Below are 14,935 nucleotides of genomic sequence, written 5' to 3'. Positions count from 1 at the left end.
TACTTTTACAAACTTGGGAGGCAAGTGGGAAGGCTCTCCGTGGGAATTTTTATCAGCATGCAACCATTCATTTCAAAACAAAAATCTAATAAAAACAAATACTTTTATGAGGCCCAGATATCCTTTTTGGCAGACAGGAGAGCTGAGCCATAGAAATTGTTCCAAAAGCTCACTTTCTTTCAAAAGGTAAATTATACCTTGTAGCCTACCACTGAAAACACAAGCAGCAGTTATTTTATGGTGCACAGCAGTCTAGCATAATTTAAGGAAAAAGAACACTTTCAAATTAGAAAAGGAGTTTTCAGTAAAGTGAAGTGAATCTAATCCTCTTCTACTCCTTTCCCCTATCAGGGACAAAAAGGTAATGTCAGTTAACCATAATGTCAATTCAGACACCACACTGCCACAGAAATACCAACACCAATTCAAACAGCATCGGGAAAAGAGCCTGCCTTGCACCCCAAGTCCTCATAGATCCATTGCTGAAACAATCAGTATACTTGCAACTGGGATGCTACTGTGATTATTTCAAGGAAGATTGCTGGTCTTTGGGTAGAAGAAACATCTGGCATAAACCCTCTAGTTTCAACTTCTGCTGAGCCACCTTTCTTCGAATCACAGACTGTCAGCATCTCTTGGGCATGTTCTGCAGAGACCAGGCATAAACTATTTTTGGGTGTAGAAGGGAACCAACTCTTTAGCTTTCGGTTTCTTTGTTGAGGCAATACAGCATAGGGCTCACTGCATGTGACCAGGCTAGTTTTCATCAGGTGAGGATACATCTTACCAGAAATGAGAGCTAAGACTCCCTGAAAAAATCCACTAAGTAGTTCATCAGTACACAACCAAACCAGGCCAAAAGTCTAACCCAAAGGGCACATATACAGCTATCTCACTGAGTCCATTAGTAATGGAAAACATGAGTCCAAGGGGTTAGCTTCTGCACTGCTTTGAACTACCACTGCATGACCCAGATGTCTGCATCAAAACAGAAATGTTTGTACACATTCACAAGATGACACATTTCAGATGCTGTAAATCACAATGATTTGATTGACTTCCAGAACTGCACGCTGAATGTGATTCCTTGTGGTATTTCCCAATACAGCTGGGGAAGTTTGTTAATAAAATTACTTTTTAACAAAAGTCAGAGAGATGACATGCCTGAGACAGAACACAGCATACAGCTATCAGCACACAAGAAAAAAAAATAAAATTGTATTGACATAACAGAAGACCACCAAAATTGCTATCAATAGATTCTTTAAGAAATCTCAGCACTGAGAATTATCTATGTTCTCTTTGCAAGGGAAGGTAACATTTTCCTCCATCTCTACTCTCCTCCCTCTGTTCCCATCTTTGACTCATTTTACAAGTAAGAATGTTCATTCAAAAACTATCCAAACCCACTAGACCAATTTAAGGTTTGAGTTAGCATATAAATGCAAACTTAACGCAGTCAATCTTACTTTTTAAAGAAGTAACACACATTGAAAGCAAAAAAAAAAAAAAAAAAAAAAAAAATCACACAAACCTATTTTTAACATCCCCTTGCTTTCAGAAAGCTTCAATACGTCAGCATCAAAGACAAAAACCTCTCAGTCTTGGATTTTTAGATCAATTTAAACCAGCTGAGTTTAAATTAGGGGAATTTTCAACTGGATGGTTGAATACACACTAAGTTTTGTGATGCCTTCTGGAACTGGAAAAATTTGCAGGCAATGAAAACAAGTTCTGGCAATGTAAAAATACTGGAACATTTACCAAGATGCAATCTGAATCCAGAACAGAGATTTAGCACAAACTTTTCTTTTCTAAATCTTTAACAAGCTGGTTTTTGTTCTTAATGAAAACAGTTTTCCACTATGCAAGAGCTTTCTAGAATCCTTTACTCATCTGCTATAGTTTGGTAATTTATCTAATGGAATAGATGCAAAATTAGAAGACAAGTAGTGCCATGCTTTCTTATCAGATGTACAACGTGAATTTCAAGGATACTAGGCTTCCACCTGTGTATCTTACAGAATGAGAACTTTTATCACTCTTGAAGCACATCATGAGGTTCTTCTGGTTCCGATTATCTTTTAGTATTAATCACACACACTCAATTCTATTATCTTTCCAGGCACATGAAGTAGAAGGTGACAGGAACCAGTCAGCATGGATTTTTCCAAAGGAGGTAATGGTTATTGGATTGAACTCTTCCGTTCAGTATACGGGGGACTTTGGTCTCTCTTCTTTCATTCCAACAGCTAGGTAGTCAGACAATGATTTGGATACAAATCACTGCCAGGATTCTAGAATTACCTCCTACTTCTGTAGCTCCTACCATTTGTTACGTTGAACAAAAATATCTTAATAGGAGTTTGCATCATCTTCCACTTTTAAAAATCTATGAAACAAAAATAAGTAGGGCTACAAAAATATTTCTGAAGAGCAGGCATACACATTTTATATTTTGACCTATTGTGAATACAAAGTAAAGTGGAGCTGCCTCAAGATCTTCAGGGAAGTCCAACCAACACTAACATTAGGCATGGGCTCTCAAGGACACTTTATAACTATGCCCGACCATAGGCATATGGCAATGTATTTCCTTATATAAATACATATTCACCTAGTTATATTAAGCATGATTTTTAGACCCTTTGGTTCCTATAATTGTACCTTGACTAAGTCCTCATTCTTGTATTTTGAGTTTATGCAGTTACTTCGCGTAACTGCCAAGCCATCACATCAGCCACACCACCTTAATCTCTTTATGCTCCTTAACCAAAAGGGGAACAGCACCACATTTCTCTCTCACAGGAATGTTATGCGAGCAGACATAGATACTTAGATACTACAGGAACTGCTGTAAACCTTAGGTAAAATTCCAGTTTATTAATTGTATCCAGGCTGGCTGATGACCCTGAGGCTATTTAGGAGTTCTCTTGTAGCAGGAATTGCCCTTGAAATAAAATGCATCATCCCAGGGAAGAATTATGTTATGCAACTGCCATTTCAGAAGAAAGCAAGCAAGAACACCTTTGTTTTTAACCTAAATATATGCCACAAGTAGAAGCTACCGAGAGCGAGTAAGGGTCTTAAATTCAGAGTGGGACCCGACTTCAGTTTTTGAGACTTTTTAAAGTTCAAAAATGAAAATGGAAGGCAACAGAATGACCCAGCTGTCTTGAGTTTGGCAGCAACTTGCTTGTCTTGTAATTTTTTCCCCAAAGTTCAACAGGCAATTCTGGGAGATCCATTTCCCAGCCCTGTCATTCCAAAGAGGTTTGCAATACTGCTGTAACACTGGTTTGGAAGTAGATTTTTTTTTTTTTTTTTTTCAATCCCTTTGGGACCTTTGCAGAAAGCCCCCGAAACAACAGCAGCTTTTGTTGTCCTGCCAAATATGACTTGATTAATATTATTAGAGGGGGAAGGGCAAATACAAAAATAATTTATAACACTTCTCCAGAGAATGTGCTCTTGCAACCTGCCCTGCTGTCAGGTCATTTCTTGGAATGCATACCGAAACCTGGAAAATCTATGGAGCATGGTCTTTATTCCCATTTGTTTATTCTGGGTCTCAAGAATATTTCTCAAATAGTCAAAGCAACAGGCTTTAAGTTAACCTTTTCACTGCTTAAGTATATGTAGGTTCATGCTTCCACCTAAAGAGAATAATATTCTAATAATGCTTTTAAATGCATATCTAAATATGACTGAGACTGTGCATGTGAAAATCATACTATGAAAATAAATTATACATACATCTAGAATTACATATATAAAAACCACACAACTGAAAAGTTTATTAGTGTCAAGCTCTTCAAAGTTAAGAAACACAAGAATTAAGCCTGCCTGCTTTCAACTGTCTTTAAAATATCCTTTCGCAGTTGCTTTATGACAGGCCTTATGTACATGGTCACAGTCTATTTCTTCCAGAGAATCCAAATTCCTTACAAAACAGAGAAAGGACAACTGTAACTATTTTTTTTCCTCTTCCTTGGTTGGCATTCGCTGTACAATACATATCTTCAGAGTAGAAGCATACTCTCCAAGGCAGCATTCAACTGCCTCTCCCATGAAACCATTCCTTCTTTTTCTACGGAAACAGATACTGAGTGTTCAGGACAGTGGGAGGAGAGAATGCAAGAAACAGGGCTATGCAAGTAACCTTAATTCTAAGCTGTAATTTTGAGCTTTTGACTTTGTCACCTTCATATTATTCTTGTAAAGCTGTGGAGGGGCCTTTTACATTTTTAACATAGTGAAACAAAATTTAAAACTGCTTCCTCATGTAGCATCATCCAAACATATGCTTGTTTCATATGCACTACAGACCTTTAACACCAACCCAAGTTGTGTAGGTGTAACTCCTAGATGGCCATCCTCTGTGAGAACTAACAGCCAGCAGAAATAGGATGCCTTTCTAGCATGGGTTTTAGAGACTTTTTTCTGTTCACAAGAAAGCATTCATGAGAGTGAAGAATACCAGACTCCATTCCAGATCCACATGATCTTACAGACATTAACCTTCTGCACTTTCCCCACAAGAACAGACCCTTTTGCACCATTCCTTTTAACATGTTCTGCTACCAGTCTTGTCTTATCCCTTTCTTCAGTACCCTCCCCAGTCTCCTGTCATTCACATCATCACTTTTATTCACAGGTTTCTCACCAAAATTACAATTTTTTTTTTTTATCTAGTCTTATCCACCTTTCAAGTCACACAACACCACTCCCTTTTTCCAACAAAGTCAACACCATGTCTCCAGTCTCCTTCACAGTCATTCTCAGTTCTCCTCCCATCAATGTTCTGCATATGGAACATCCATTTCCACTTATTTTAAAAAAATCAGTAAGAAAGCTGTATTTTTAAGCAGCCTAGGGAAAATTTCCCCTTCTTACAAGAAGGTTAGAATAAGAAAAAAAATCAAGTAAGTGTTTCAGTACTAAAAGAAACAGAAAACTACTACTTACTAGCTCAGTTCTTGTGAACTCCCAGCTTCAGCCATACTGATCAGTCCAATTCATCAGACACAGTAATGACTCATTTTTACCACAAACAATCAAAATGACCTGGCGGCATGATCCGAACCACCAATGACTAATTAATCTCCACTGTTTTTAAGCTGTACCAAATTCAAACTCTGCTGATCATCACTGTTCATCTTAGCACAAGTTCTGGCATCAGTACAAACCTTTGGGCATCAGAATCATTTACAGGAATTTCCTTACAGTGCTCCATTATGAGAAGAATAAGTAAGTGTGGCGTAACATAACTTCAAGTCAAAATTAGTACCTTCTGGAAGGCAAGAATAAGTAAGTGTGGCGTAACATAACTTCAATTCAAGTCAAAATTAGTACCTTCTGGAAGGACATGAATAAAATTGGATACAGTTATGAAAATATAGAATCTGTTCTTAATAGCAGAATTTAGCCCATGTTTGATGAGTATGCTCAATGCATTTTAATTTTGAGCAATTATTGCAAACTAAGCCCTGAGCCTACAAAAGGCAACCGCAGAACCTCACTGCAGCCAAGGAAACCTCACCCTAAAGAAACACCTTTCAAGATCAGGACTTAAAATGCTTTGATAAAACCAGCATAACCTTTCCAAGACATTGGAGACAAAATGAGAATGCTACCATTCTTTCAGACAGAAGGACATTCATATTAGAACTAACTCAACAGGATAAAAAGCTCAAAACCAGAGACCAGTTTGAAAAATTTCAAACTGAAGACTACTTAATTTGTAGTGAAGTACAGTAGTATTCACAAGTTCTTAATAGAAGCAGAACTTCAAAACCAAAATCTGAATAGTAAACCTTTCCCTTTTAAGAGGATCTCTGATCACAGAATAGTTTTCCTCCCTTACAGACATGTAACCAGATAATTCATCAAATTTTACCAAATATGATGAAAACATATTTGTTCTCTTACTATTATAAGCCCGTCATGGTTTTTGAGTACAGAGTTACCTCTGGAAATTATATCCCAAATTAAGGAAGAATCTAGAAGACTTTTAGAGAAAAACAAAAACTTGTGCTTTAGACTTTTAAGAATATTCTTATTAATCCAATGCATAGAAATCATGGCAAATTTGTCAAAATATGACCTTCTTCTCGTTCTCTTAAAAGAGCTTCATTCAGTAAATAAATGGATTTTCACATTTTGCTGGACGGAATTCAGCAAAACTTTGTTAATTGACAATGATTTTGACCAAGTTAATTTGAGATCATAACATTTTTTTCAGAAGTGAATAAAGACAAGAAGTTTTCTTGGTCTTCTCAATAACACAAGCATTGGATAAGTATCAAGTATTGTTTTGTTGTGTTTCCTTGTAGCTAGCTTATAATATTGCTTCATTCTCCACTTAGTGCACAAAGGGCAAGGATCACAGTAATAGTCTGAAACTTTATACACTAAAAATAGCTTTCTTTGGGTTCACAATCAAAACTGTTTTAACAAACAAGAGATCAGTTTGGCAGAGTATTCACAGTCGGTGACTTTGTAGCTCTTTCCTAATCTACAATTCAGCATTAGCTGTCTCTAGGCCCAAAATAGTGAATGTTTCAGCATTTATAAACTTCATTCTTCACATATCATTGACTACTCAGATAAAAAGGAGGACAAGGTTTATTTCTGTTGAATCCTGCCTGAAAGATATACCAGAAACAGCTGATGCAGAATACTACTACATCTCCTGTTCATTTGCACCCACCCACTGGTGGATATGCTCCTTGAAAATAGGATTTCTGATCAATGAAGGGAGTTCATGAAAGTCTCACAGAGAGAAGTTTTACCCTTCACACACAAATAATTGCAAAATGCAAGTCAGGAACTGCACAGTCCCAACAGCTAGTTTGTTTTCCTCTAACTTTTAACCTATCTAACTTTTGGAGGATAAATCCTGTGGGAAGCTTCTTCTTTTGATCACCTTCACATCATTGCCAATACCTTATAACATCCCCAATAAGAACTTCAATTTTTCTAGGCAACAACAGTAGAAAAACACAATGTACCTCCAACATTTGTCATTGTCCAAATTCTAGGAAAGAAAGAGAAAGGAACAAACCGAAGTAAAATTTTTATTAAAAGACCTCATCTAGTTATTGCTTGTACCACGAAGTCAAAGGAAAATGTTTACAACATTTATACACAATTCCAGCTCTGTGGATAACTAACATGTGATTTAATCTCTCTCCAAATTATTTTCTCATACACTACTGAAATTTTATTTCTGCCTAGACCCACTGGAGTTTTCAAAGAAAATAGTCATTCAAGCCTACAGGTCAGCAATCACAATTACTGGTAAGTCAGCAGAGCTGTCAGAAGTACTGAAACAATGACCTCAATTAAAAGCTTAGAACAGTTACTTTGTGAACAATGGGAAACCTGGTAGCTCACAGCTCTCTGCCCATAATGTGAGGAACATTTTTGTTCAGGCTTATTAGCAATCCTGTGCTTGCTAACAAAAATGCTCATTTAAAGCTGATACTGCACTCTCAATTCAGAGTAGTAAAGCCACTGGGCTATCTGGAGCACAGAACTGCTCCTTAATCTAAAGGCTCTCCTCCTGGAAGCCTTCTGTCACAGGTAGAGGGAAGTTTGTGAGGTTCTGTTTAGACATGGCAGTTCACCACTTCCCTAACATAAACAAAAGTTGCAGAATTGCACCCCAATATAGCAGACTGAGAAAGAAGGAAAGGAAGAGTGGAACAGAGTCCACATACCAACAGTAGAACATTTAGAATTTCCCCTAATCCTCCCTAACCCACGATCAGGTCATTTAAAGATTTAGAGTATAAGCCCCTGCCGTGTTTTCTCTATATATTGCAGAATTCAAGTGAAGTTACCTCATTAACTTGTTTTTTGTCCAAGTGAAAAACTTGACCAGAACTCGTTGAGGCAATTTCTTCATAGACCTTGTAACCAATATGATCCCTGTCATCACAGTCTCCAGTCAGTACAAATACTACCTGTATTTAAAAAAAAAAAAGAAAAAAAAAGAAAAAAAAAAAAAGAAAAAATCATTTGTCACATGGTGCAAACTTTGGGAAAACATGGCAAAGACCACATTAAAGCATAATAACAAGAGAAAACTGTATCATTAAGCATGGGTTCATGTTACTTTGCACAAAGGACAGGCACATTGCGCTCACTACTGATGGAAAGAGCAATGAAGAAGTAACAGACAAGCATCACTTTAGAAGTGATGCTCATCTATCAGCACTTGTACTTCACAGAATACTGGTAAGCTGACCAACAATAAATATGCTGGCAGAAGGTTCACTTGCACTATTTAATTCACAACATAGAAGAATTTTACCCTTCGATATTGAGAAAACAGGGCATTAAATACATAAGTCGCCTCAGGATGTAAATCCTCTCCATACCTGTGATTGTTTCTGTTGAATGAGTTGAAGTACTTCATGAGTAAGTCTATAATCTTTGGATCGTGCATCAGTAAATACATAGATGAAAGAACCAGGAAGAGAAATTTCTAGAGCAATCTTTATTGCCCCGATGCTCATCTCTGGACAGTCTCCACCACCCTGTTCACAATTAGAAGAAAAACAAAGCATTTTTCTAAGAAAAAAAGAACATACCAAATAAGTTACTTTCTTTTGGGACATCCAAGACACATACTTTCTCAGCTTCTAAGAATTTATTCACTTTTTTATCCTAAGCATTGTATAGTTTCTGCAGAGTGCTGTCACAGACTCACGCTCACAAGCAACAATTCCTTAGGGGAAAAAAAAGTCAAAGGAAGGGTTGCAGTTAGCCCTAAAAACGGTTGGTGTTGTCACTCTATCTTTTCTGGGAGCACCATGTTTTGTTTATCTCCAGCTCTTGTGACAGTTCTATTTCCCATACTCACATGCCTCCTTACTGGCTGATAATTTAATTGCTCCCATAGTATGCAGCAGTCACGGGAGGTCACAGTCATAGACGCAGATGGGAAATTATCTCAGCCAAGCAGCGCTGAGCTCCAGGAGGACCTTTAGATATCAGAACAGCAAGAACTTGACCTAGACTTCACACTGCGGGGCAGGCAGCACAGGGAGCTCAGCAGAGGGGGCACAGGTGATGCGTTCCCAGTGACCTGTGCTGCTAAGTAGACAGCTGCACAGATGGAAATTTTTCAGACCACATGTTAAATCAAAACGCTTTCAAGTATGACTTTTAACTTTACATACTTTATATAAGGATCAGTTTCTCATCCTAAATTAAGAATTAGAGGAAAGTACTGTTTCACTAAAAGTTTGCTTTAACTTACATAAAAATTAACTTGGCATATTGAATACAGAACTTTCCAAAGAGCTGAACACCAACTGTAAAACTTGCCCCGTAAACAAGCAACATTTCTCTGCCCTTTCAAGATTACATATAAAAGTTATTTCTTTATTTCTATAATCAACATGCCTTTACACATACTTATATACAAATCTCTGCATGCTGGGAAGGAAGAAGAAAAAAGATAATGCAGTTCTTGCATCTATTTTTAATTCTTGAGATGCCATCAGAAATTAGTTTTGAGGTTAAGCATTCACACAGACATATAAACCAGAAAAAACCCTTGCCTCCCACAGTCCCCCAGGCCTTAAGAATTCTCTCTGTCCTCAATGAAATGCTCATGTCAGTAACAATTTTTAATCTATCAGTATCTTTAATCCCATTTCAAAGCAAGAATATCAATAAACTTCCCATCCATGCTGCAGCATAGTTACTTTTTGTCCCTAATCACCTCATCTATCCTTCTTTTAAGTACCTCCAGGGATGAGGACTCGACCACCTCCCTGGGCAGCCCATTCCAGAGCCTGACAACCCTCTCTGCAAAGAAATTTTTCCTAATGTCCAACCTAAACCTGCCCTGGCGCAACTTCAAACCATTCCCCATCATCCTATCGTCCATTACCAGGGAGAAGAGGCCGACCCCCACCTCACTACAGCCTACTTTCAAGGCAGTTGTAGAAGGCGATAAGGTCTCCCCTCAGCCTCCTCTTCTCCAGACTAAACAACCCCAGTTCCCTCGGCCTTTCCTTGTAAGACCTGTGCTCCAGACCCCTCACCAGCTTTGTGGCTCTCCTCTGGACAAGTTCCAGCAATGCAACATCTTTCCTGTAGTGAGGGGCCCAAAACTGAACACAGTATTCAAGGTGTGGCCTCACCAGCACCGAGTACAGGGGCACGATCACTTCCCTGCTCCTGCTGGCCACACTATTCCTGATACAAGCCAGGATGCCAGTGGCCTCCTTGGCCCCCCTGGGCACACTGCTGGCTCATGTTCAGCCGGCTGTCAACCAGTACTCCCAGGTCTTTTTCTGCCGGGCAGCTTTCCAGCCACTCTTTGCCCAGCCTGTAGCATTGCATGGGGTTGTTGTGAACCAAGTGCAGGACCTGGCACTTGGCCTTGTTGAACTTCATACAGTTGGCCTCGGCCAACTGTTGTCCTATGGGACAAATAAGCGTATCCAAGTTATTTCTTTCCTGCTCTTGCAAAGTGGATGTCATCTTCAGCAAAAAGACTCTTCCATATAAAGCTTTAATTTTTAGGCCAAGACAAAATAATAGCTACTACTTAGAATAAGAAAATCTCTATTCCCAATTCAAGTCTACTAGATTATTGTCTCACATAACATTCTATACAGCAGCATCCCTTTTCTACATACAATAGGAAAAGCACTGCTGAGCTAAATGATTATTCTGAGAACAAGCATGAACTTTCTTGTTCTCATAATGTAGAGATATTCTCAAAAGGCAGTTACGTACAACTACAAAACAAAAACTAATTAGCCCTTAGAAAAAAAAAAAGAGAGAAGAAAATTTTCCTTTAAACGTTTCCTGTCTTTCTCTCCAAATTGCAATTAAATATGGTCATAATTATCTTGTGAAGTTTTCTGGAAAGACAGGTGAGTAAAGCTTAGCAAGTCTCATTTTCCATTCAGTTTGGACACGCACACAGAAATTTAGGTTGTTAGCTCAGCTCATCTGTACTATTCACATTTCTTATGTCTAAAATTAATATATATATATAACTATTTACTTACATGGTATTGTATCCACTTACAAAAGGATAAATTTAGTATCTGATTTAAAAAGCGCTAACAACTCTTACAGAAGACTGTCATTTTTACACTGAGAAATACTCAAATAAGGCCTTTTCATAATGTGATGCAAGTGTATCAGCATCTGTATCACAGGATCATGTAACACTCAAACTGTGTGAATATACTTTAAAATATTTTTCATGTAGAAGTGATTTAAGTATATTGCTTATGCAATTAAGTATCCACTGTGAAAAGTGTATTTAATATGAGAATACACAAAAAGTCTGGTTTACACTAAAAAGAAAAAGACACTGAGAAGCCACTGCTGCCCAGGTACAAGTTACTGTCATGCTGTCCAGAAGAACGATTCAGTTAGTTACAGATGAAACATAGGCAAAATAGGATCAACTTATGAGGTGTCAAAGGAATGCTTCCTTTATCACTTTGAATGAAAAAGGAACAGATCCTAGTTTCTTCAGTGAAACATATACAGACTAATTTTTACATAAGGTCAAATGCCAGCCAAAAACCTATCCCTAATGTAATGTACAGACCCTCCAATCGTTCCATGACCAGATGAATTCTGTTGGAAAAAGAAGAGCTGGGCTTACTGTGATGTCCAGGAAGGACAGGTTTTACAGTATTCCTGGAGAGTATAGTTTGACCTAATAGGTTTTATACATAAGACTTCTTAAAATAATTTATCTTCACCTTAATTTTAGCTTTGTACATTACTGAGAATATTTGCTTTACATCCTTTTTCAAAATGAAGCTACCTCACAATTTCCCCTACTCTCCACAATATTAATTCTTGCATCTTTTATCTGTCTTTCTAGGAAAAATACTGATAACAAACATGTAGGTAGCGTTCGCATTTTCTGGGAGAACTATATTGCAAGATCTTCTATTTTAATCACTTTTTTAATTTATATTTTGGCCCTTCACCAATATAATTGAAGAAGACAAGTCAGTGAAAGTCGTAAGTTAGCTGAATGAGCACATCTTGAAAGTAATTACAAAATATGCAATCGATCAGGATTAAGGAAGGAAATCTTAAACTCGTTAGACAGAGTCTTTTAAACAACTTGCTTGTAAATTCCCCAAAGCTTCTTCTAAATCATATACTTTTTAGAAATAGCTGCAATCATTTTCCAGTATAGCTATTTAGAAAACAAAAAGTAAAGACTGGAAAGATTTTGAAAGTTCAAATTCCCTATGAAGGAAAAAAGCATAATGGCTGGCATTTTCTGCCTCCTTCAAAATTTAGTGTTGTTTTCTCTGAATTTCAATCTTTCTGCCAATTTTTAAACTACTAATTCTTCCCAAACTAGCACTATTGGCTTTCAAACAGTCTTTTATTACAGAGCTTACACCATGTGCCAGTTTCTAAGGGAGAGTCCGTCTGGCACTACTGATTCCAGCAAGGTTCTCCACAGGTCAGAAGCACTTTACTTGCTTGAAAGACAAGAAAATAGGACCATATTTTCTTTCAGTAAGCGTAACTCTATTCCAATACTTCCCTTTCTTTCCATCACCAGACCCAGATGTCATTTGTGGTTCATTCTTACCCAGGGAAAGTCCACCAGGGGAGACACACTGGTGTGCTAGTTCGAAAATTGCCACTTGTCTCCTAAGCACAGCTACAGAAGCAATTCAACAGGGTTTGCGTAAGACAAGAGTACCTGAGAGTCAACCTGATGCCTTTGAATCAGTAGGTGCTAAGTAACACATGGCAGTGAAGGCAGTGCTTAAGTAGTCCTTGATGGATCTTACAGTCCTTTTGTACCTCAATTAGTGAAAGCTAGTGAAGGATTTTCATGGGAAGTAAATTCCAGAACACAGTAAAACAGTTCATAAAAGCATCTATGAATAAGTGGCAGGACTAATTAAAGTGTAAAAGAAACGTTAGCGTTATCTAACTACTCTTTCTTGTGTTATTGAACTGGGGCCCCATACAATGATGCAAACTAAGACAAAGTCATTAATCATGATCATAAATTAAGAAGACCAGAGACCTGGAAGACAACAGTTTGTGCAGGTAAAATGGCAGCGATAGATGGCCTACGTGCTGACGAGGCATTGTGGCAGAAATATCAACACAAGAGGGAAGGTTAGAGCGAGGAAACAGAGCCTTTGCTAGAACCACACAGAGAACAAACAAGTCACTCACCTGAACATAAAGTTCCCTGAGTTCAAATTGAAATTTCTTGGGATCTGTGGTTATCGTCACTGGACCAATTTCTAGGATGAAAAAAAATTTGAAAGTATGAGGAAACCACAAAGTTATCAAAGGACAACTTCAACTGAAGAGCTAAATGTTTCAGATTCATAAAAATTTGGTAGTAAAAAACCAACTAAATGCATTTAATAGAAAGGAATAATTGAGAATTATATACCCAGCACTGAATCCAAATCTAGTAACTCTGATATCATTCCAGTATTACCAACTTCTAGGTGTCATTTATAAAGCATTCTGTGTTGTGTTTCTTTCACATTTATTTTTGACTAACCATCTAATTCTCTTAGTGATCAGAAGGGAACAAAAATCCCCAAAACAAATGTGGCTGCATGAAAAAATAATGTATTTTTCCAGAAACAGTTGTGTAGGTATGCATGAAGGAGAGGCCTCTCTGAGAAGAATATACATACTAGCTTCACTGAGTGATGTAAAAAAAAATAAATAAATAAAAAAATTGCCACATCTCTTGCCTGAGAGAACATGCACCTTCTTGCTGGAAAAGCCTGGTGCGAGCCCAGTGCCCAACCTCAGTGTATCTAGCAGCAGTCACCAGAAAGAACTGAAGCAGAATCAACTGTATTTGTGGTGTTTGCCACATCTTTGTATATTGAGAAACAGCAGGACATCAAATTGAAGTCGACTGGGCTGTGGACTAGCGTGTGTGAGTAACAGCAGCACATATTTGAGCACTTCCCAACCACACGAGCTGTACCAGAAGCCTCCCCTCTGCCCCTTCAACAATTGCCTTCCTAATTGGTATCAAATGTGACTAACCAGATGTTTTCCTACGGCTGTGATTTCCTGACAGTTTACCTTAATCAGTAATGGCATTCATCTAGCCCAGCAGGCTGGTTCAGGGCGCTAAGCCAAAAATAAATAAATAAATAGACAGGCACAAGAAGAAAAAAAGTTAATAGATTTCTGCTAGTTTGGGGCACTAAACCACTCAAAGAGATCAGCTGAGTATCAGCATACAAAACGGGGTACAATTATGCAGTCAGGGTGAAAGAAAAGCACAGAACCGCAGTGGTGCCAATTTAATACATCTGTAGCCTAGACGGAAGTGCTGCCTCAGCAGACCATACAGCACTTTCCAAGCTCTATAAAAGTTAATGTACTTATCTTCCATTTAATCTAGACATTTTTCTTTTTTAAAACAGTCCAAAGTTTTATTTCACTGGAGTTTCAACAACAGCCATCACTAACATGTACTACAATCACACACATTTGCTTGGGGTCCTCTATTTATCAGTGCCTTTTGCCAAGTGTAGGTTTTAATTTGTTTGAAAGTCACCCAAGAGATCACACAAAACCTATCCTACAATATTCAGCTATCTTCAGTGGTTTTTTTGTATGGCTTTGATTCGAGCCATTTATCTGTGAATGTTATTTACTAAAATGCTACACTATCCTCGAAAGAGCCATTATAAGGACTCGCCGTTCCTCCACATATTTCATCCTGCCATGCTCCCACTCCTACCACACCACCTGGTACCATCCTCCTTTGAGCATTCTTTAAAAGCAAATGCCTGTAATAAAGCCATCTCCAAATTGTTTTGCTTCAAATCTATCCCCTGCCAACCATTGTTCTAAAGCACATAATAGAATGGGTTTTATACATATAGTAAACCCACTAGCTCCATTATTCCCAGTC

At 37.9% G+C, this 14,935-nt stretch overlaps 1 protein-coding gene across 1 annotated transcript in view; it reads right to left on the bottom strand.

Annotated features, from left to right (window-relative positions):
• HMCN1 (hemicentin 1) overlaps positions 1 to 14,825 on the bottom strand; it is a 174,676-nt gene extending 159,851 nt beyond the window's left edge. Inside the window, 4 exon segments of the mRNA XM_009636917.1 lie at positions 7,848 to 7,970; positions 8,388 to 8,546; positions 13,213 to 13,283; positions 14,762 to 14,825. Of these exon segments, the coding sequence (XP_009635212.1) occupies positions 7,848 to 7,970; positions 8,388 to 8,546; positions 13,213 to 13,283; positions 14,762 to 14,825 (417 nt within the window).
• Positions 14,826 to 14,935: the final 110 nt, after the last annotated feature.

This window comes from Egretta garzetta, unplaced genomic scaffold (genome assembly GCF_000687185.1).
Source record: "Egretta garzetta isolate BGI_Z169 unplaced genomic scaffold, ASM68718v1 scaffold304, whole genome shotgun sequence".
NCBI classification, from domain to species: domain Eukaryota; kingdom Metazoa; phylum Chordata; class Aves; order Pelecaniformes; family Ardeidae; genus Egretta; species Egretta garzetta.
The sequence above is the reverse complement of the archived record's forward strand: the minus strand, read 5'-3'. Positions and strand labels throughout refer to the sequence as shown.